This window comes from Lissotriton vulgaris, chromosome 11, assembly GCF_964263255.1.
Source record: "Lissotriton vulgaris chromosome 11, aLisVul1.2, whole genome shotgun sequence".
NCBI classification, from domain to species: domain Eukaryota; kingdom Metazoa; phylum Chordata; class Amphibia; order Caudata; family Salamandridae; genus Lissotriton; species Lissotriton vulgaris.
In genome coordinates this window covers 1,080,549,766-1,080,570,762 of record NC_141699.1, presented here as the reverse complement: position 1 = coordinate 1,080,570,762, position 20,997 = coordinate 1,080,549,766, and the positions used below count along the sequence as shown (strand labels likewise).

General features: G+C 47.2%; 1 protein-coding gene across 1 annotated transcript in view; it reads right to left on the bottom strand.

Annotated features, from left to right (window-relative positions):
* The window catches only part of PDE6D (phosphodiesterase 6D), a 121,243-nt gene that overhangs the window by 14,044 nt on the left and 86,202 nt on the right, over window positions 1-20,997 (bottom strand). Inside the window, exon 3 of the mRNA XM_086944555.1 lies at window positions 1,400-1,525. Within this exon, the coding sequence (XP_086800681.1) occupies window positions 1,400-1,525 (126 nt within the window). The remainder of the gene's footprint in view (window positions 1-1,399; window positions 1,526-20,997) is intronic.

Genomic DNA, 20,997 nt, shown 5'->3' with positions numbered 1-20,997 from the left:
AGCAATTCCTACATGAATGCCGTTTTGCGTGTCCTCAATAGCGAGTCGCTATGATTCGCTATTAGGGCCACGCAAAACGGCCCGTACATGAATCAGGCTGTATATCACTTTTTGAAGTGTGGGGTGAAAGGGGCTTTCAGACAATAAGAAGCAATTTTACAGGTGCGATAGTTTCCAGCATACAAGCGGGATCAAGTATTAAAGGGATCAGAGAGCTGCAGCAGAGGTTGAGTGAGTGCAGAATGAGGGAATCCTTGGCCCGAGGGGAGCAAAGCACTGTAGAGCACGAGGAGGGAGCCAGGGGAAGCTCCAGCCAGGTGACTTGGTTTTGAGGAGGATTCCTGATCATTTGTATTACTGCAAATAGGACGGTAGCATGTATTCACATATCGAGTGAGACTGAATGGTGGATTACTGGGGAAGGCATAGGAGAGAAATCACAAACCTGTACCCCTGTACCTGTAACCGAAGAGGCACAAAAGGGTCTCATGAAAGGAATATTTCATGGTCAGTAGGATAGAGTGGAAGCAGAGATCCCATGTAGAACTATACATGAAGCTTTCTGTTTTTTCACCATCCTCAGAGACAGTTACTTAATTAAGTTCATATATTCATATTGGAGGCGGTGACCCAGGGTCAAGGCTTGGCTAGAGATGTGGTAGGAAGAGTTGGAGAGTGAGTGTCGGGTTCTTCTGCATAAGTTAAAAGATTTGGTGAGCAGATCAGGGAAGAATGGAGTGATTTGGTGGCCCTGATTCTTGCAGAGACAGATTCAGGACTTCTTTTGCATTTTGCGTGCAGTTGGGTAGTATTTTATAGGTTTCACTTCAGAATACCCCACCCTAGTAAATTTTATAATCCCCTCATCTGGTACTTGCTTTTAGTAAAATGTTTAACAAAATGTAAAAAAAAAAATATGATACTTTGTTTTATAACTAACCTATATTGAACTGCACTATCATTATGCCTGTCCTCACTACACTTCAGAAGGAAGCTTTACACATGAACACAGACACCAAAAGGTCTAAAATGATTTGAGGCTTTAGAGCCTAAAAATGACAGCCAAACAATTGCTTTGTTAGCATAACAAAATAAAGTGATTCACAGAGGAAGCATTCTTCTCCTAAAAAGGCCTGCTCTCTCACCAACGCTGTGGGAACAGTAGCCAGGTGGCCTCGAATAATTGTTATTTCAGAGCGGATTTTGTGATGAGCACCAATACAGTGATGCAAGGAAAGTGCATCGTTTTCATCAAGCTAACATGCTTGTTCATCAAGATTTATAACCGAGGGGAAGGGAGAGGAAAGACATTTTCAACCAACTAGAGGGTGAAAACAAAGGACAAAAATCCATTGCAAAACTTCTGATCCACTACCAAAAGTTTTAAGAGCAGCAGTACCTTCTAGACACTGTCCCTTGAAATACACTTTCTGTTCAAGGCGGAATTTCTCCATCTGCTCCGCTGATGAGAAGTTTAACTCCCGGGACACAGCCTTGCACTTCAGAATCTTCTTAGGGACACGAGCTGGTAAGAAAGAATGAACAAAATACACCATCACCAGTCGGTACGAGACATCAACTTAGAGGACCTTCCAACCTAGGTGAGACAAACCGCTTTAGCCATCTCACAGAGTTCATAAAACCTCAAATGTTGTAGGTGCCATGCATCCCATTCACCAGACGTCTGTGGGTTGCACCGGTCACTCGTGGCATTTGAAAAAATGTTATTGCAGAAAGGCAGAAGGCGATCATTGGTGCAGTAGTAAGTAGAGTCCACATAGGGAGAGGGGAAGTTTCATTTCATTTTTAGAATGTTTTTCTTGACCTGGATGCAGTCCTAAAGTTACTCACCACTTCACTCACCTCGATTCACTCTGACTGCTAGCTTGTTTGGTAGCTGCACTGGGACGTCTGGCAACAGTGCTGGAGCGTTTCAGAATGTCAAGTCGTGACAACGGCCCAGCAGACTAGTACTAGGAGTCTCATTTAACAAAAGGTTCTCTCTAATTCAGCAGTAGTAGACAATGGGACGTGTAATTGATCGTGATTAGTTGCACTTTCATCCACTGAACACCCCATCAGAAGAACAGTGCACAAAGACCCAGGAAATCCTACTCCGGGTGAGGCAATAACGGTTCAAGGTACCCAATGATAGGTCAAATAAAACAATCTGCTTATTTTCAAACAGATTACATTATACAACACATAATCGTTGCCCTAATTTTAATTCCAACAGCTAGGTTGAAACGTAGAAAGAAAAATTGCTCAGTGGCTGCTGCCACATTAATGTGACTTTATAGGGCTGCGCAATCCTAGTATTACTACAAATACTGATGACAATCGCTTTATCCTGCTGAGATTCGAACTTATGATGCAGAACTTGAGCAAATATTTCTGGAGCAGGAATGTTAACAGATTGAGTGATCTCACCAGTTAGGAGGTCAAGTATCCATGATGAAGTAAACTTGTGGGATCAGTTTTTGGTATTTTGCATGAGAAAATGCTTGTTACCTGTAACACTGGTTCCCAGTCATAGGAATCTTTGCTGAATATTTGTAAGGTGCATGGTTGCCGCCTCTTGTGATTATGGAATACTTTTTACAAGAGAAAAAGGTTTCGGATATTTTATTTTAAAACGAACTTCAACTTATGCCTATCTAACCTCAGAGAACAGTTTTCATTTAAATAATTTCTTTTTAAAGAACAAAAAATTAATCAGCGTACTTATCCCTGTACTTATGAAAGCAAGCTATTCAATCCATGAAATTTTTTTTAAAACATTGGAGAAATAAAATATGCCTGAATAGGCCTACATTAGTTTCCCACTAAAAAAAACAGGTCATAAATTGCATTGTGTGCTAAGAAGACCGCTTTGGGGGGCAAAAAAAATCTTAAAAAGGCAAAGATTTGGAAAAAAAGTAACAAAAACATGTAAGAAAACATGGGTGTTCCTGACCCCAGCTCCTGAGTGGCTAAAAAAGATTTTTTTTAAAGGACTTAGAGGGTTGATAACCTGTTCTGATGTAAGCCTTACTCACTCTAAATAACAGGTAGTTAGTTGTCAGTGTTGCTTAGTTTCTTATATATATCTATGTTTATATATGTATAAAGTAGCCCCCCTCCCCCTCAAAAGTGACATTAGTGGTGTTCGGAAGAACCCTTCCTAAAGAAAACAGATCGTGTGTGAAAGACCAAAAAATATTAAGCTACTCAGAAATGTGAAAGGCAATGGTCGTTTGTCTTACCAAGTTTGATTGGGTGCCCACGGCCTGCTGATCGTTCTTCCAGGGCATAAGGACTCGTGTTTCTTTCTATGAAGCGGCTGAATACTGTTCTGCATTTATGGTGGTCATCGTAGGACAAAGTGTTGTATGTACTCGGAGTTCTGAGCGTGTACTTTTAGTTTATATATTCGTAAGTTGTCCAGCATTTTAAAATGGGACTAGCTGCATTGTATTCGTAATATTGTAGGAGAAATCTCATGAATTAGTCTCACGCTACATCACTAATCACACTAATAGATAATGGTGGCTTCAGCACTCTTGGGGACAGTGGCATTTTTAGGTCGAGGGACTGTAGGCTTGGCCGAAGGCCAAGACCGGAAGTCAGGAGAATTAATGCTACTTAGAGTGGCTCCTTTATCCCACCTCTCTTTTCGTCTCATCTCCCATTGGCTGGCTTCCTAAAAGGAGGCCAGCCATTGGAGGAGAGAGCCGTCCCTCCAAAGAAGCTCCGTCTTTTTCGGATTCGGGGGCGTGATTTTTTGCATTCTTTAGCCCTGTGACGTCGTCTGTCACTCAGGGCGCAAAACCACGCCCCCAAATCCGAAAAAATCTCGGGGCTTTTTTCAGCCATTTTGAAGCTCGCTTCGAGCCCTCCTGAGGTCGGTTTGGGTCGTGTGCTTCTGTTTTCCTGCGTGCCCCTTGGCCGAGCACTTTACAGTGCGCCTGGGGGCTCGCGTTATTTATCTCTTTTGTTTTTCCCTCACGTCGTGCTCTCTGGCCGAGCCTCTGCCTCTGAGGGTGCCTGGGGGCTCGGTTTGCACTTTGTCCGCCTGCGTGCCCCCTGGCCGAGCCTCTAAGGGCGCCTGGGGGCCCGCTTTTGTTTAAATGCTTCCTGCTTGGGGGGGGGGGGGGCCGAGGGTCGTCGTGCGCCCGGGGCTCCTCTTTAAAAGTGTCTCCGCGAGCTGCGTGTTGGCTCCCTCCCACAGCTGCAGCGCACCTCCGGGGCCCAGGCCGAAGTGTGATCCCAATCCGACCCTGCCTGCCATGCCCGTCATCCCCGGGAGGGCAGCTGCCCCTTCCACCGCAGTGCCCGAGGAGGAGCAGCCCCCCCGCCGAGGTGAGGCAGGCCGAGGCGGAGCAGCCCCCGCCGCAGTGCCCGAGGAGCCCCCCGCCGCCGTGCCCGAGGAGGTGCCCAAGGAGATCCCAGAGATCCTGGCGGACCCCCGCACCGGACGGCGCTACAAGCGCGGCCGCTTCCTGGGCAGGGGCAGCTTCTGCAAGTGCTTCGAGGTCTCGGACATGGAGACGGAGGAGCTGCTGGCCTGCAAGATCGTGCCCAAGAGCCGGCTGCGGAACCCGGAGCAGAAGCTGAGCACGGAGATCGCCATCCACCCCAGCCTGGATCACCCGCACGTGCTGCGCTTCTGCGGCTCCTTCGAGGACCAGCACTTCGTCTACGTGCTGCTGGAGCTGTGCCGGCACAGGGTAAGCAGAGACACTCCAGGCCGCAGGGCTGCTGCTGTGGGAGTTTATGGGGGAGCTGTGGCTGGTAACATTAGTGGGAGGCCTATAGGACTGCTATGCCGGAGGGGGAAGGCAACGGGACATCTGCTGAAACCCCGTCCGCCCTGGTGAGATGCAGAGACCGGCAGTCCTTTCACCTGTCCCCCGCCCTGGTGAGATGCGGAGACCGGCAGTCCTTGCATCCGTCCCCCGCCCTGGTGAGATGCGGAGACCGGCAGTCCTTGCATCCGTCCCCCGCCCTGGTGAGATGCGGAGACCGGCAGTCCTTGCACCAGTCCTCCGCCCTGGTGAGATGCGGAGTCCCGCAGTCCATTCACCCGTCTGCGTCAGAGGGTCCAGGGAGCAGCTTTCATTTAAGAGCATGGCCGAAAATCGGGAACCGATGGGCATACATGCCAACATTTCAGAAGAGGTAAGGGGGAGATTTGAATAAATTAACAGAATCGGGAAAATGCATCCGTCCTACTGACTTCTGTTACAGCAGTGGCAATTTCAGTCAGGAGACAGCCACCATTAGCCACTTTTCTGCTCTAGAAATCTGGAGTTTTCCGCCTGAATGAGGTCTGTTGACAAATATGGACGGTAAGACTTGGGTAAACATGTTACAGCTTTTGTTTTTCTTACCATGAACCCAGTGTTTTAAGTGGGCGGGGTCCTACTGGTACGCAGCACCGGCAGATCTAAAGAGCAGCTGCTGAGACGAGTTCCTATCGGGCTCTCCGTTTTTGCCCTCACCCTGAGGGTGAAAAAAAGAAATGTTAACTCTGCCGCAGTGCCGACCATCACTGTATATGATGTAATCTCAGAGAGACTGGTTCTCTTATCTCATCATTTCAAAACCGAAGCATTTTCAATGTTCTATACAACGGAGCCAAGGTTGTTTCATATTTATCTTACACAACTTAGAACCAATGACCAAGCCCATAGTCCTGGCTTGTTGTAGGTGTAATGTTACGTATTGTATTCTATATCTGGGGGCAATGACGGAAGCAGCAAAATACCAGGGGGGGGGGGGGGGGGGGGGGGGCACTATGCGCGTATATTTTTAAGCCACGCCCCTTTTTGCATCTGCCCAGTTTCATTCCATGTAAAGCCCTGCTGGCGCCTCCAGATGCGCGTCTAATTCAGATATTTCCGCTGAAGTACAATGCTCTTCTCACTCGGGCTGCTCTGTAGCGTCACGTGCAAGAGCATGAAGGGGGTTAGGGGGGGGGGGATCGAAAATAGTAGGGGCTGCTGTCATTATTAACTGAAAAGGAATGTTATTTTTGTGTCCCTTTTGCGCTAGTCCGAATACAACAAACCCTGATGGGCCTCTCTTTCAAGGTGTAGTTCTGGTTAAGTATTTTCTGCTGCTGTGAAATGCTGTTTTCAGCCCATTGGAGCTCTGACACTACTTCCTGCCGGAGCCTCTGATTGGGCAGTTTTGTTGTAGAACATTCTGCTCTTATCTTAGATGTGACTACTCGGGGAGTTTGGAATTAACTCTTTCTCCCAGCCTCGCAGACGGAAACATGTATGTGTGTGCGTGCCTGGGCGTGTGTGCGCATCTGTGTATGTGTGCGTGCCTATGTGTGTGTGCCTGTGTATGTGTGTGCATCTGTGTGAGCATGAGTGGGCGTATGTGCGCATCTGCATGTGTGTGCGTACCTGGGCGTATGTGCACATCTGCGTGTGTGTGCATCTGTGAGTGTGCATCTGTGAGTGTGTGCCTATGTATATGCGCATCTGTGTGGGGGTGCGTGCCTGGGTGTGTGTGCCTGTGTATGTGCGCATCTGTGTGTGTGTGTGTGCGTTTCTGGGCGTGTGTGCGCATGTGTGTGTGTGTGCGTGTATATGCGCATCTGTGTGTGTGCGTGCCTGGATGTTTGCGCATTTGTGTATGTGTGCGCGCATATGTGTGTGTGTGCCTGTGTACGTGTACACCTGTTTATGTGTGTGCATCTGTCTGTGTGTGTGCGTGCCTGGCCTTGTGTGCGCATCTGTGTGTCTGTGCATCTGTGGGAGTGCGCGTGTCCGGTTGTGTGTGCGCATTTGTGTGTGTGTGTGTTTGTGTGTGTGTGTGTGCGACTGGGCGTGAGTGTGTTTGCCTGTGTGTATGTGTAGGTGTGTGTGTGCGCGCATCGGTGTGTGTGTGTTTGCCTATGTATGTGAAAGCATTTGTGTGTGGACGTGCCTGTGTGCATGGCCGCGTGCGTGTCCAGGGCAATGCAATCCTTCCCTTCTGTCAAGATTAACATTCAAATGAATGTTATGTTTGTACCACATGTGCCGTTGTCAGAATGAAGTGACGGCTGATGTGGCCAGGCCTCGCCTCCACGTGGGGCTGTGATCAGGTCTTTCCCGTCAGCCTGGAGTCTGCTTTCAGTCAGGCGGAGCTCGGTGTCCTGGTCCCTGTGAGGGGCGAGCCTGAGCTCTGACATTTTTGTTATTCTCCTGCTCAGAAATGTGAGCGCACATGTGTTTCGAGTTAACTCCCAGATAGACAGGAGCGCAGTGCGCATGCCCCGGCGTCCTTCGGGCCGGGCCTGAGCTCGGGGGCTTTGGATATGTGCGGGGTTATCAAGGAGTCTCCCCAACTCACTTAAAATGAGTAAAGCGGGGTGCAGCAGTGTTGGGGTGCAGAGAGAGTGGAAGACGAATAGAAGAACTTTGCTAGAAGTTTTAGGTAATTCACAGAAATATTTGTCTAACCACAATCTCCCGCGCTGATTGGAGGGAGGGAAGAGACATAAAGAGAGATAAATCTGACTGTCTCAGAGTGTCTCTTGCAGGCTGTGATCTATTTTCAATGGCCTCTCTGTGGGGAGGGGTTTGGGGGGAGAGAGAGAGAGATCTGTGTCTGTCCCAGAGTGTCTCTTGGAGGCTGTGATCTGCTTTCAATGCCTCTCTGTGGGGAGGTGGGTGGGGGTGAGAGAGAGATCTGTGTCTGTCTCAGAGTTTCTCTTGTCGCTCCCTTTCTGTGTGTTGCGGGCCTCTGTCTTTTTAGGTGTTTTAGTCTGTCTCTTTCTGTGTCTGTCTCAAAGTGTCTCTTCCTACTCTCGTAGTGGAGGTTATATGGCTCTGTCTTTTTTTGTACTCTCCTCAGTCTCTCACTGCACCATCCTTTCACTGCTGCACTCTCTCCTCAGCCTCTCCCTCCACTGTCCCTTCACTGATGCACTCTCCTCAGCCTCTCCCTGCACCGTCCCTTCACTGATGCACTCTCCTCAGCCTCTCCCTGCACCGTCCCTTCACTGATGCACTCTGTTCAGCCCCCCATTGCATCGTCCCTTCACTGCTGCACTTTCCTCAGCCTCTCACTGCACCATCCCTTCACTGCTGCACTCTCCTCAACCTCTCACTGCACCATCCCTTCACTGCAGCACTCTCTCCTCAGCCTCTTCCTGCGCCATCGCTTCACTGCTGCACTCTATGCTCAGCCCCCCATCCAGGCTGCAGCCCTCACTCCTCCACTGCACCATCACTCACTGCTGCCCTCTCTCTCAGCCTCTCACGGTACTATCCCTTCACTGCTGCACTCTCTTCAGTCTCTCACTGCACCATCCCTTCACTGCTGCACTCTCTCCTCAGCCTCTCCCTGCACCGTCCCTTCCCTGCTGCACTCTCCTCAACCTCTCACTGCAGCACTCTCTCCTCAGCCTCTCCCTGCACCGTCCCTTCACTGATGCACTCTGTTCAGCCCCCCATTGCATCGTCCCTTCACTGCTGCACTTTCCTCAGCCTCTCACTGCACCATCCCTTCCCTGCTGCACTCTCCTCAACCTCTCACTGCAGCACTCTCTCCTCAGCCTCTTCCTGCACCGTCCCTTCACTGATGCACTCTCTGTTCAGCCCCCCATTGCATTGTCCCTTCACTGCTGCACTTTCCTCAGCCTCTCACTGCAACATCGCTTCACTGCAGCACGCTCTCCTCAGCCTCTCCCTGCGCCATCGCTTCACTCTCTGCTCAGCCCCCCCATCCAGGCTGCAGCCCTCACTCCTCCACTGCACCATCACTCACTGCTGCACTCTCTCTCAGCCTCTCACGGTACTGTCCCTTCACTGCTGCACTCTCCTCAGACTCTCTCTCTACCCCATACCTTCACTACTGCACTCTCTCCTCAGCCTCTCCCTGCACCGTCCCTTCACTGATGCACTCTCTCCACAGCCCCTCCCTGCACCGTCCCTTCACTGCTGCACTCTCTGCTCAGCCTCTCCCTGCACCGTCCATTCCCTGATGCACTCTCTGCTCAGCCTCCCATTGCATCGTCCCTTCACTGCTGCACTCTCTTCAGCCTCTCCCTGCACCATCCCTTTACTAATGCACTCTCTCCTTAGCCTCTCCTTGCACAGTCCCTTCACTGCTGCACTCTCCTCAGCCTCTCACTGCACGGTCACTTCACTGCTGCACTCACTCCTCCTCCCCACTGCACCGTCCCTTCACTGCTGTACTCTCCTCAGCCTCTCACTGCATTATCCCTTCACTGCTACACTCTCTCCTCAGTCCCACTGCACCGTCCCTTCACTGCTGCACTCTATGCTCAGCCCCCACTGCACCGTCCTTTTACTGCTGCACTCTCCTCAGCTTCTCCCTGCACTGTCCCTTCACTGCTGCACTCTCTGCTCAGCCTCTCCCTGCACTGTCCCTTCACTGATGCACTCTCCTCAGCCTCTCCCTGCACTGTCCCTTCACTGCTGCACTCTCCTCAGCCTCTCCTTGCACCGTCCCTTCACTGATGCACTCTGCTCAGCCCCCCATTGCATCGTCCCTTCATTGCTGCACTTTCTGCTCAGCCCCGCCCCCCATCCAGGCTGCAGCCCTCACTCCTCCACTGCACCATCACTCACTGCTGCACTTTCTCCTCAGCCTCTTATGGTACCGTCCCTTCACTGATGCACTCTCCTCAGCCTCTCACTGCACCATCCCTTCACTCTCTCCTCAGCTCCACTATACCGTCCCTACTACCTCACTCTCTCTATCACTGCCTCACTCTCTCTTTCACTAACTCACTATCTCTCACACTACTACACTATCTCTCATTAACTCTCTCTCTACCTCAATCTCTACCTCACTACTCAACTCTCTTTCTCACAGCATCACAATATCACTACCACAGGAACTATATCTCTCTAACACACTACTTCACAACGTAACTCTCTCTATCTCACTACCTCACTCTGTCTACATCACTACCTAACTCTCTATTACTATCTCACTATCTCATTCTCACTGCCTCACTATATCACGACACACTCTCTCAAAAATTCACAACTCTCACTACCTCACAACTTCACTCTCTCTAACTCATTGCTTCACTCTCTCTATCTCACTACCTCACACTCTCTCTATATACTACCTCACTATTTCTATCTCACTATCTCTCTCTCACTATATCACGACACACTCTCTGTAAAGTTCACTACATCACTCTCTCACTACCCCACAACTTCACTCTCTCTATCTCACTACCGCACTCTCTCTCTCTCTCAAATACACTAACTCACTTTTACGCTCTCATACACTACCTCACTCTAGCTCACTACTTCACAACATCGCTCTGTTTCTATCTCAATACAGCACAACAACTCTCACCCTCACTACCTCATTCTTTCACGACCTCTTTATCTCACTACCTCACAAACTCACTCACTACCTCAATCACTCTCTCTCACTACCTCACTCTTTCTATCTCACTAACTCACTTTCACTCTCTCTTTCACTACCTCTTTCTCACTACAGCACAACATCACTCTATGCTTATATCTCACTACCTCACAACATCCCTCTCCCTCACTACCTCACTCTTTACTACCTCACTCTCTCTCTCACTACCTCACTCTCTCTCACTACCTCACTCTCTCTCTATTTCAATACCTCACTCGCTCTCTCTATCTCACTCTCTCTCTGCTAATGCAATAGGTATCACATATGCAAAAAACAAAGCTAATGCCAATACAAATGACAATGCCATTTATTTAGGGATACAAAAAAGATAAAAAAATAATGAGCAATTCTAATAGCTCTACCTATAATATTGCCGAGACCATTGCATTGTAAATGCTTGTTTACTTTTACTTCTGACTTCAGGGAACTTCTTTCACCATCGAGGTTGCTGAGGGAATGCACAGTTGGATTCTCCCAAGCAGAGCCTGCCTGACCGTGCGAGCTCCAGGCTGGCCGTCTTCGGTAAGTAAATGTGTAAATGTAGTTGTACTTGGAAAGCGCATGGCTGCCTCAGCAACGGGGCGTCCCGGCGCTGCACTCATACCGCTGTGGAACCCTTCCTGGCTTTCCTGTGAGATGTCCACTCCTGGGCACCCCCAGGTGATGCCAGGCATCCCAGCGCTGCTGGGGCCGTTGTGGAGATTAAGCAAGCTATTGCCCAGAGTCACAGAGTGGGACCCATGATTAGACTAGGCACCGAGGCGAGAATGATCAGGTCCAAGGAGATTGAGTCCAAGAGCCGCCGAGGTGGGAATTGAACCCTGGTCCCGGGCTAGACCTCTGCATCAGGGTCTGCCGCTCTAACCATTGAGCCACGCTTCTCCACAATATGCAAGGTATGCAGGTATGTAACATATTAACTGCAACCTTCACAATTGCAGACCTTCCCGTGCAGATTATCAGCAAGGATTTAAGAAATTAATTCTTATAATCCAATAAATTGTCTGTCATTATATGATTTACTTGTTGATTCATAATTGACACAAGTATATTTGGTATCTGCTGGAATATGTTTGCATAGATTTGTGCACTAGGCTGTGCTTCAAATAAAGGCTCATAAAATACCAATGCAGATTTCGGGCATGGGCTCTCTTGGGAGTGAGGATGATGGGGACCCACTTAGGTACCTCGATCTCTGAGAGCTAAAGTTATATTCCTAATGCAGGCTCTCCTTCACACTCTTGTAAATTCACTGAAGATTCATGAGACACAACATGGCTCCGTCCCCCGTTCTGAATGGTAAGCTGGTGCACGCGCTGTCCAATGGAAATCGAGAGACCGAATGAGTGGTAGATGGTGAGAGAGTGAGAATGAGGTCTTCGATAGGTCTAGTGAATGCGTATCCAGTCCCTCATTACCCAGAATCCTGCATATCCCCATCCGCTTGTTGCTGGTAATGTGTATGCGGGCGTGTCTGTGTCAACCTTCACGGCATAGTAGTGTAGTTTTCCTACTGAGGGTGACATCCTACCGACTCCCTTCAGTCACAGTGCAGCCTTTGGAGATCTTAGAGCTGCGATGAAGTCCCTTCATCTAGTCAGGCTACCTCTCTGCCTAGAAGCTACATCTGAGCAAACCGTCCAGCCCAAGTGCCATGGACAGAGAGCATTTTGATCAGTCTACAAACTGCTCCGCTCCTGAAACGGATCCGCTTTCTCACTCCTTTTCTTGCTCTAATTCAGGAGGACCAAGCAAATGCCAACCTGCCCTGCTGGGATTAGAAGTTGAACTTGAATGCTCGTTTTATTTTATTTGTTTGTGCAATACGGTTTTGTGGTGACAGCCATTATGAAGCATTAGATCTTTTCTAAATTTTCACATTTTCACAACTTGTTCCACTACTTGAGCAGTTGCCAAACGTCAAAATGATCAAGCAGCTACATCGCCATTGCTAGCAGAGGTAGCACACCTTCAAACTGAAACCCGGCTTCCCATTGGTGACCTCACTTTCAGTTAAACCCTAACACTGTGGGACAAGTACTCTGCACCAGTCTGGGCTTCGAAAGGAAGCTATGCGGTGTAGTTGTTGTGAGATGTTATCATGATCCGGACTCTGCTGCTTATTCTCATCCTCCCCAGGCTGGAACGAAGCTTAGTAAAGGAGGACACAAACTAATGCCAAGCTGCATTACCTCCTCTATGGCAGAGTACGACAAGAGAAGAGGAAGTTCTGGAAACATGAGGACCACACTGCAATCCAGCTCAGAGACTTTCACGTTTACTCATCTTTGTCTTCCACTGTGTAGATGTTCAGTACATTGTTCTACCAGAAAGTGGGAGAACACATTACCCTTGTGATCGAACACAAGACTGCACTTTGAGCTGCTGGAGTATCTATATTACCAAATTCCAAGTTTGAAAGGAGCACTAGGTTGCCCCCTTTGCACTCAAATCCCCTGGGGTTTCAGCACAGAACCCTACCTATATTGAACCCTACCTATATTAAACCGTTTTCTGCAACATTTGGCTCCAGAGTTATTTCCATTTTAAAGATAGGAGTGTTACATTTGCCTACACCCCAAATTAGGGACCGCCTGTGCTTGGTCGGTGCCTTCATGTCCAGGGGTTCCCTCCAGATACCTGCATGCCATCCTAAAAGTGGAAAACTTTACACAGACAAGCTTTGTTTGAATCAAAGACCTCTCACGTTTCCAGACACCCCTAGATGCCAACTGCTGGTGCTCTCTCGCTTCCCAGCACCACTTCAACTCTGAACACTCAATTGTTGTATCTTAGTGACATCCTTAAAAATTGTGGGAGTCCACCAACATCAGGCAGTCAACTGCATCCAAGGGAAGTGGCAAGTACCGGGTGGGCACCCGAGGATGAACACTAAGGCCTTTGGGTTATTTGGCATTGTTAATATTCAACATCAGCCTTTATAAGCAATTAATCGCTGTTGCAAAAATAAGCATGTATCCTCCATAGAATGCATTGAAATACGTAGGGAGGGGTATAACTTCTTTATTTAGATATATAAAAACATATCTTTAAAAGATTCTTCCAGCACATTAATACAATCTTACAACTTAAAAGAAATGAAAAAATGAAAAAAATAGAAATAAAAACAGAGTGCAATGTGGCTTTCTTATCAGTGCTTGCTGCTACGGCAATTTAGAAATTAGCACTCCCGGACAATGCATGTGGGGTTAGATGCACATTATTCTGCACAGTGGTCCAAATTTTCTAAGAGTCTATAGGCATACTGAACAAATTTGGCCAGTTTTATGTTTAAGTCAGTGTTCTCTAAGGACAGAGCAGCAGTGATGGCGTGTCTGCAAGTCCGAACTCCCAGCCTGTTCCATTCCGGCCTGAGTAGGCGTCTGCGTTGGAAAATGAAGAAGGGACATATACAAAGCACGTGCAAAAAAGTTTCGTTTGCTGACCCACACCCTCTGCACGTTTGATCAGCCTTTTTTTGACGCCATGCTGGGAGATTTTGTAGGAAGCGCCAGTCTCCCAATCTTAGGGCGATCAGGCATCGCTTTAAATGATAGGAGAATGTTATTGACAGATAATTTGCCGGATGAAGTCGTTTATAGGAGTGGACTACTGCCCAAGCATGGCTGCGTTTCGCAAGGAGAGCTTTATCCATGATCAAGGATTTCAGTTTTGTAACTTTTTTTATTGTATTTTTGAAGACAGTCTGGCTTGGGTTGAGAGCCCAGAGATCTGCAGCAGACGTTTGTTGGATATAGTCGTTTAGAAGGCGACCATAAGTTCCTCCCGGATTGCTCACAGTGATTTCATTCCAGACCAGGAGTTCCAAGGTACCAGCTTCTGCCTTCCTTAGTTTGTGGATCAGATTAAGATATGAGCCAACATTAGAAGATTCATAGTTTGATAGGCCCAGCTCTAGTCTGACCTGTGCTGGCGAGGAGGACCTTGGCAGGTGAAGCAATTTCTTATAGAGTTTGATTGTCAGTTTGTTTAGGGAATTGTTCATTTTCCCCTTGAAGATCTCTATACCATACGAAAGAGTTGGCCCGATCTTTGCTCTAAGCACTTCCAGTAAGGGCAAAACCGTGGGGCCTGAGAGTCTCCTCGATAGCTTAGCCAGGGATATCATTAACGCTGTTGCCTTGGCTGCAATCACAGTGCTCCGTTTAGTAAAACTGCCCCTGGAGTCCAAATGGACCCCTAAGTATTTATACGATTGGCCGATTAAAATACTTTTTGTTTATTGTCCAGCCTCCACCTCTGTAGCATTTTTTGCCAAACGGGACAACCATAGTTTTTTCATGTTAATTTCTAACTGGTTGTTAGCCGTATATTGCGTTAAAGCGTCCAGAAGTCTCTGTAGCCCCACTCTGGTGAGACTGAACAATGCCAAGTCGTCGGCATATAAAAGATTGCATAATGCCGTGCCTCCTACTTTTAGTGGATGACTGATTACTTCCTCAAGGGTGCTTGGTAGGTCCGCAATGAATAGATTGAAGAGAAGGGGAGCCAGCACGCATCCCTGTTTGACTCCACGAGAGGTCCAGATTTTCCGGGAGAGATGCGTGCCAGACCCTAACTTCACTCGGACCCATGTGTTAGAGTACAGCAGGATGATGGGGTTCAAGATATTGTCTGGGATTCCCCACTGCTTCAGTTTTTGCCACAGCGCTGCCCTAGGCACCCTGTCAAATGCTGCTTTGAAGTCGACAAAGCAGCAAAAAAATCGACCTGGAGTTTGTGAGGGCTTTGTCGATGATGGTGGAGGTTGCCAGTAAGTTTGTCATTGTTCCTGATTTGGCAACAAATCCTGTTTGATTGAAAGGGATCAGATTTTTATCCTTTACCCATTGTCTCAGATCCTCCAAAATGAGGCCTGCAAAATGTTTTGCCTCTATGTCCAACAAGGCAATTAATCTATAGTTGTTTGGGTTGCCTCGTGGACCGGCTTTATAGATGGGATGGATAATAGCACCTCTCCAAGAGTCCGGGATAGTTTGGTGGGTCAGGGTGTAGTTAAAGAGGTTTAATAGCACTATGGACCAGAAAGGGACATCGGACTTGAATAGCATCTGCGGCAGGCCATTCGGGCCTGGTGCTCCATCTTGTCTTCCTTTGGTAAGAGCTTTGACTACTCTTTCTTCCGACAGTTCCTCAAATGAGGAAGGCCCCTGCATTTGATCGAGTGGAGGGTTCGGTGTTGCACCCGTGCCAGTGTCAGAATCCCATGTTAATCCAGGGCTATCAGGGTTATCTTGTGCCTGGAAATGCTCTGTTAGGTACAGGATCCAGTCTGCTTCCTGGATGTTCGCTGATCCAAATGATGTTATGTTTCGATCAATATTGTTAATAAGTGACCAAAATGACTTTGAATTTTGCTGTTTACTTTCCCATACCAGTTTGACCCAGAATTGAGATTCCTGATCCTTTCTCTCTTGGGTAACTGCCCTCCTAAATGCCTTTTGGGCATGACGATATAGGTCGAGGAGGTTGCTGTTCTCTGGGGATTTTAAGAGCAGCCTCAGTGCGTTGTTTCTCGTTCTTTTTAGAGTTTGTATCATGGCCAGTGCTGTTGCTCCTACTGGTGGAGTGCGGTTAAGGCCCTGCCTTGTCGCTGGATAAAGTCTGATCAAATGTGTACATAACTGCGACCATATTGCTGTTGGGGAGGCCATTTGGTCAAGTGCACACGTGATAAAATCCTTGCTTGTTTTTAGGATACATTGTCCGTTGGACTCATTCCATTTCAGGGAGTTATTCTCTGCAGGATGAATCCAACTAACACTAGATCGTGGGTGACAAAGGGACGGGAAATTTTGGCACTGCTCTGTTTCACACAAAAATCTATTGTATTACAGAACTATTGATGTTTTCTACAGTTTTATTGCGGAACTGTTTCCTGGTTCTTTTTACATACTACCTGGAGTATCTTTGAGCAATTTGAAGGTGGGGAGAGAGCGTTGCCATTCTGGGATGGCAGATAGATGTGAGGTGGGCAATTTTAGAGAATGTAGGACATCTTTCCAACAACAGGTAGTGATCTGATTGACATCTGTGTGCCCAGTCTGCTAGTCCTTCAACTATCCTTGCAGAGCCCCTTCAATGGTCGCTCCAAGACAACATTCCAAAATAGCTGTATAAATTGTACGTCTTGGTACACTGATTGGACTCGAACACTTTGATGATGACGAATAATTCATTTACAATCCTTTCAAATGAACTGTGTGGTCTTGAAGTTGCTCCCGTCTACCTCTCCAGTCCTTGTTTAGATCTGGCGTTTCCCCTATGTGTGGGTAATAGATCCTACCACTGCTTACTGTTCAGCTATCATTAAACAAAAATCAAGTGGAAACGTTTAGATTTTTCTCCAACTCTGGTATAACTGGAGTGTCTTTACTCACTTAGTTTAGAACAGAACACGAGCCACAACTGCTCCAGACACTGGTCTGAAACATCATAATTTCCTGAGACATTTCAGTACAACAGTTCTTAAACATATGGTATTTTCTCTGAAGGAACCCAAGCTCTCTACAAAACTGTTGAGTATCAAGTCTCGTCAGTAGGCCTAGACTCCTCTCTCCCACCACACCCTAAGTGAGGACATCCCTTGCCATCCTTTTAACAGATGAGCACTGCTTTCAGTGGGTAGGGCTTGGCAACTGTATCCGTAGCAAGGCTGTAGGGACCTCAGGTGCATAAAGAGGCAGGAGAGGATGTGCATATCGATGCCAAACTGTGTACAGAGCATAGCTGCTGGTCTCCTAGAAGGTAGACCACACCAACATATGGTCTGAAAAGAAAAATTGAACTGCAGTAATCACAACCAACCTGGAGGTATTCAATCTATTTCTGACCCTACTATCTCCACTGGACCTACTCAGGATGCCATACTTGCATCAATCAATATGTGAAATAGCAGGTTTTACTCAATTTGCCAAGTTTAAGGAGGAAAATGGCTGTTTTAAACGCACAACTCTGATTCAGACCATAATATCCAACTGGACTGACCTAAAATTTACAGTAGACAAGAACTAAGTGGTTGCCGTATTGCTTCTGGACCGATCAGCAGCATTTGATAGTCCACCACCGCACACCTACTACAAAGACATCAGTCATCTTGGAATTCTTGAAAACAAATCTAAAATGAATTGCCTCTTACCTCAGAGGCAAAGTGTAGTATGCCTACATCAGCTCCACACACGCAACACTGAGGCGTCTCCTCTAATTTGCAACTTCCACCCAACGCCCTAAACAGGGTGATCGGTCTACCTCACCCAGTACAGTTATGCATAGGATTTCCAAATCACTCTAAAAATAGATGGCCTGGAAGGCCTCTATAATTAAAAACTTGACAACTGCCTTCACCCAATAAATGCATGGATGATGACAAACCACTTCGACACCTTAGAAACAGAGATCATGACCTGTGAACAATAGCAAAAATACCAGCCCATTGACTAAATACTCAAGGAACTCTAGGGCGCTCCAGTGATATCACGCGAAGTAAAACACCTAGTATTAATCAAGGATCCGGAAATATCTTCGATACTACATGGCAACACATTAATAAAGAGCACCCTCTACACAATGAAAACATTTACACCTCTGCATCATCTTTCTATACTATGGAGACCAACAAAAGCTGCAAGCTATCTCCAGGCCCGTAATCACCATGCTTGACTAGGCTAACAGACTAGAATTTGGCACCTGCAGTTTCATTGTATGTAAAATACAAATAATCTAAAAAGCTGCCTCAAGACTCCTCAAGCTACAACCAAGAAGACCCAGGACTCCAGTCCTGAAATCACTCCAATGACTACCTGTAGCACGAAGAGCAATGTTCAAGGCACCCTGCATCATCCACAGACCCTCCCAAGGGAAGGGACCACTATACAGACTATTCAAATTCAAGCAACACAAACTAAATAGGACAATGTGCTCCAGGCCCGCTCCTCTGATCATCATACGGGCTACTATAAGAAATCCACAGGAGGAACGGCTTTCTTGGTACAAGCCACCAAACTCTGGAACTCACTAACAACCAAGATTCGAAGCATTCAGGAACATTTAAACTTCAAAAGAGGTTAAAACATGGCTATTTACAAGATCACTTTATCATCCCACAATTGTGGGGTAGAACCTGGAATAGTAATTGCTCCTTCAAGTACACACTACAGTTCAAAGATTGAAAACAGTCCAACCAGCACATAACCTTTACATACAGGTAAGTTATGAAGGACTGACCCAAGTTTTGCCTAGGGATTATATAGTAATGTCTGTAACACTCCTCATCCTCTCTAATACCAGAACACACAAAGGTCGGGAACAGACTGCAGTTCCAAAAGGCTGCAGAATTCCCTTTTACAGCTTGACTGACGCTCACGCAAGGCAGTAAACGTATGGATCATGTCCATCACCCAGGACTCTGCCACTCCACAGCAATAAGTCAACCATCACCAACTGAACTGACATGGACCAACTGAAGAGATCTGCCACATATATCGCTGGACAACGGAGGGCTCTAGATTATTCTACAAATGCAGGTCTCAACTAGCTTCGGACTAGGTGCGCTTCTTGACAGCTCCCAATAACATGAATATATGGCATGAGAGTAATGAAATCGATCCCAGGAGACCTCCCCAACCATCTCACCTTCCGACCAATGCCTGCTCAGAACAAACTTTACACTAAAAACCTCAGAATGGGCAACCCAATGCAGCAACAAACTAAACAGACATGATCACACACTTACTCTATGAAATGTTAAATACTGCAAGCAAGCCAAAGAATGTTACTGAGGCATGAGGGCATCTCCTCCACAGCGACTAACACAGGAAAGAAGGATATTCAAAAGTGCTTTTCATGACACCACAATAAATACCGATAAGAGTAAAATACTGAACACGGCAAGCAAGCCAAATATTTCAAGTAAGATAGCTAAGCACAGCAATTTTTAGCTTTCCAATAAATCCCGTAAGTGAAATTACAAATTTAATGTAAGAAAAGGAGCCTAAATGCGTGGGGGGCTTAAAATGGCAAAACTTGGTGTATAGCCTCACATTATATTTTTTCACTTTATGATAGCTAGCTGGCAACTGACTACCCCTACCTCCCCAACCCCACCCCATATCTAGTGAGACACCCTCAGCTAGTCCTGGCTTTAAGCCATAAACTCTTAGCATGCTGGGCTTTTTGAATTCATACTTTCAAAGTTTAAAGTGAAACTACAAGCCCCAAAACGCAGCATACAGTTGGCTAGAATATCTTGATTGATGGTGTTGCACAAGTAATGAGGAGACTTGGCTGCTCTAACATTTTTCAAACACCAGTTATCCTTTTTAAAAGCACACTCCTACATAATGGCCGACATGTAACTGGCAGACCAGTCGGCCAAAAAATGTATGTAGCGAGACGGTTTTTCAGACTAATGGTGGAGAGGGGCTGTGTAGGGTTTAGCCTACTCCTAGGGCAGGACACAACATGCATTCTGATGTCTTATTACAAATTGGCTCTTGGCCGTTCAGTTTTGTGTCAGTAAAATCCCAGCACTGTTTTAAGCTGAGATGTGGCTGCCTTCTCATGGTACAGATCACGTGTTCCTCTTGGCCAGAGTCTTGTTCCCCCGCTTTGGCATCCCTCTGCACCCCAAATGGGGTGCCAGCCCCACAAATTGAAGACTTGGCATAAACAAACCTGCATAGCTGTCCAAAGCTGGCAGGTATCTAAAAACAATCAACTGCCCACATCTCTCACACTTTATCCATTACAAAACTAAATGATGTGTCCTATAACACAATAACCGCACCTCGGTGGCTATCACAGGACATGGAAACACTTCCCACATAGGTTCAAAAAACAATCTGCAAATCACAAACCCTGCATGGTGTAGGATGCTACCAAAGCAGGTAGGAAATTCAGCTTCCTGCATCAGGCAATAAGCTCTATAAAAATATTATAATACAAAGGGCTTTAAGTGAGGGCGGGGCACTTCGGGCCAAGGACCCAGCAATAAATAAAAACAGGCCTTCAAACGGTCCCCATCGGGCTCTATATTCATGCCCCTCCCTTTACAGGAAAAAAAGCACTGATAGATTTCTGAACAACAACTGTAAAACCAGTTAAGGTGATGTATGTCAAGGATGCTGTTCAGCTTTACATTTCACCTCTTCTACTTAGCCTTGCCTTCCTTAAGAGTGTTGCTTTTCCCAGCATGTTTTGTTTCCATGATCTGTGCCATGCAGTACATCGCTCCGCTCTTCAACAGGGCCGTCCTTTTAAATGAGAAAGCTGGGCCATGCCCGGGGCGCCAGCTTTCAGAGGGGCGCACCATCTGCCTCCTTTGAGGGCATGTATTCAGCAGTCTTGATCTGGCTCCAAGGATTCAACTTACAACTAACCTCCTTCCTTGCCCCTCCCCTTCAATCTACCTTGCACCCCCTGCTCCACACAACCCCAACCCGCCCCCCATCAACAGCTTGGCAGCAGCATGAAGCAGCTGAGCTGTGTGTGATTCAGCTGGGGAGGGGGCAGAGATGCTTCTTGTGCCGAGTCTACTCACTGCTCTGATGTAACCAGCCAATAACTAGCCTGGTAACCCAGAGA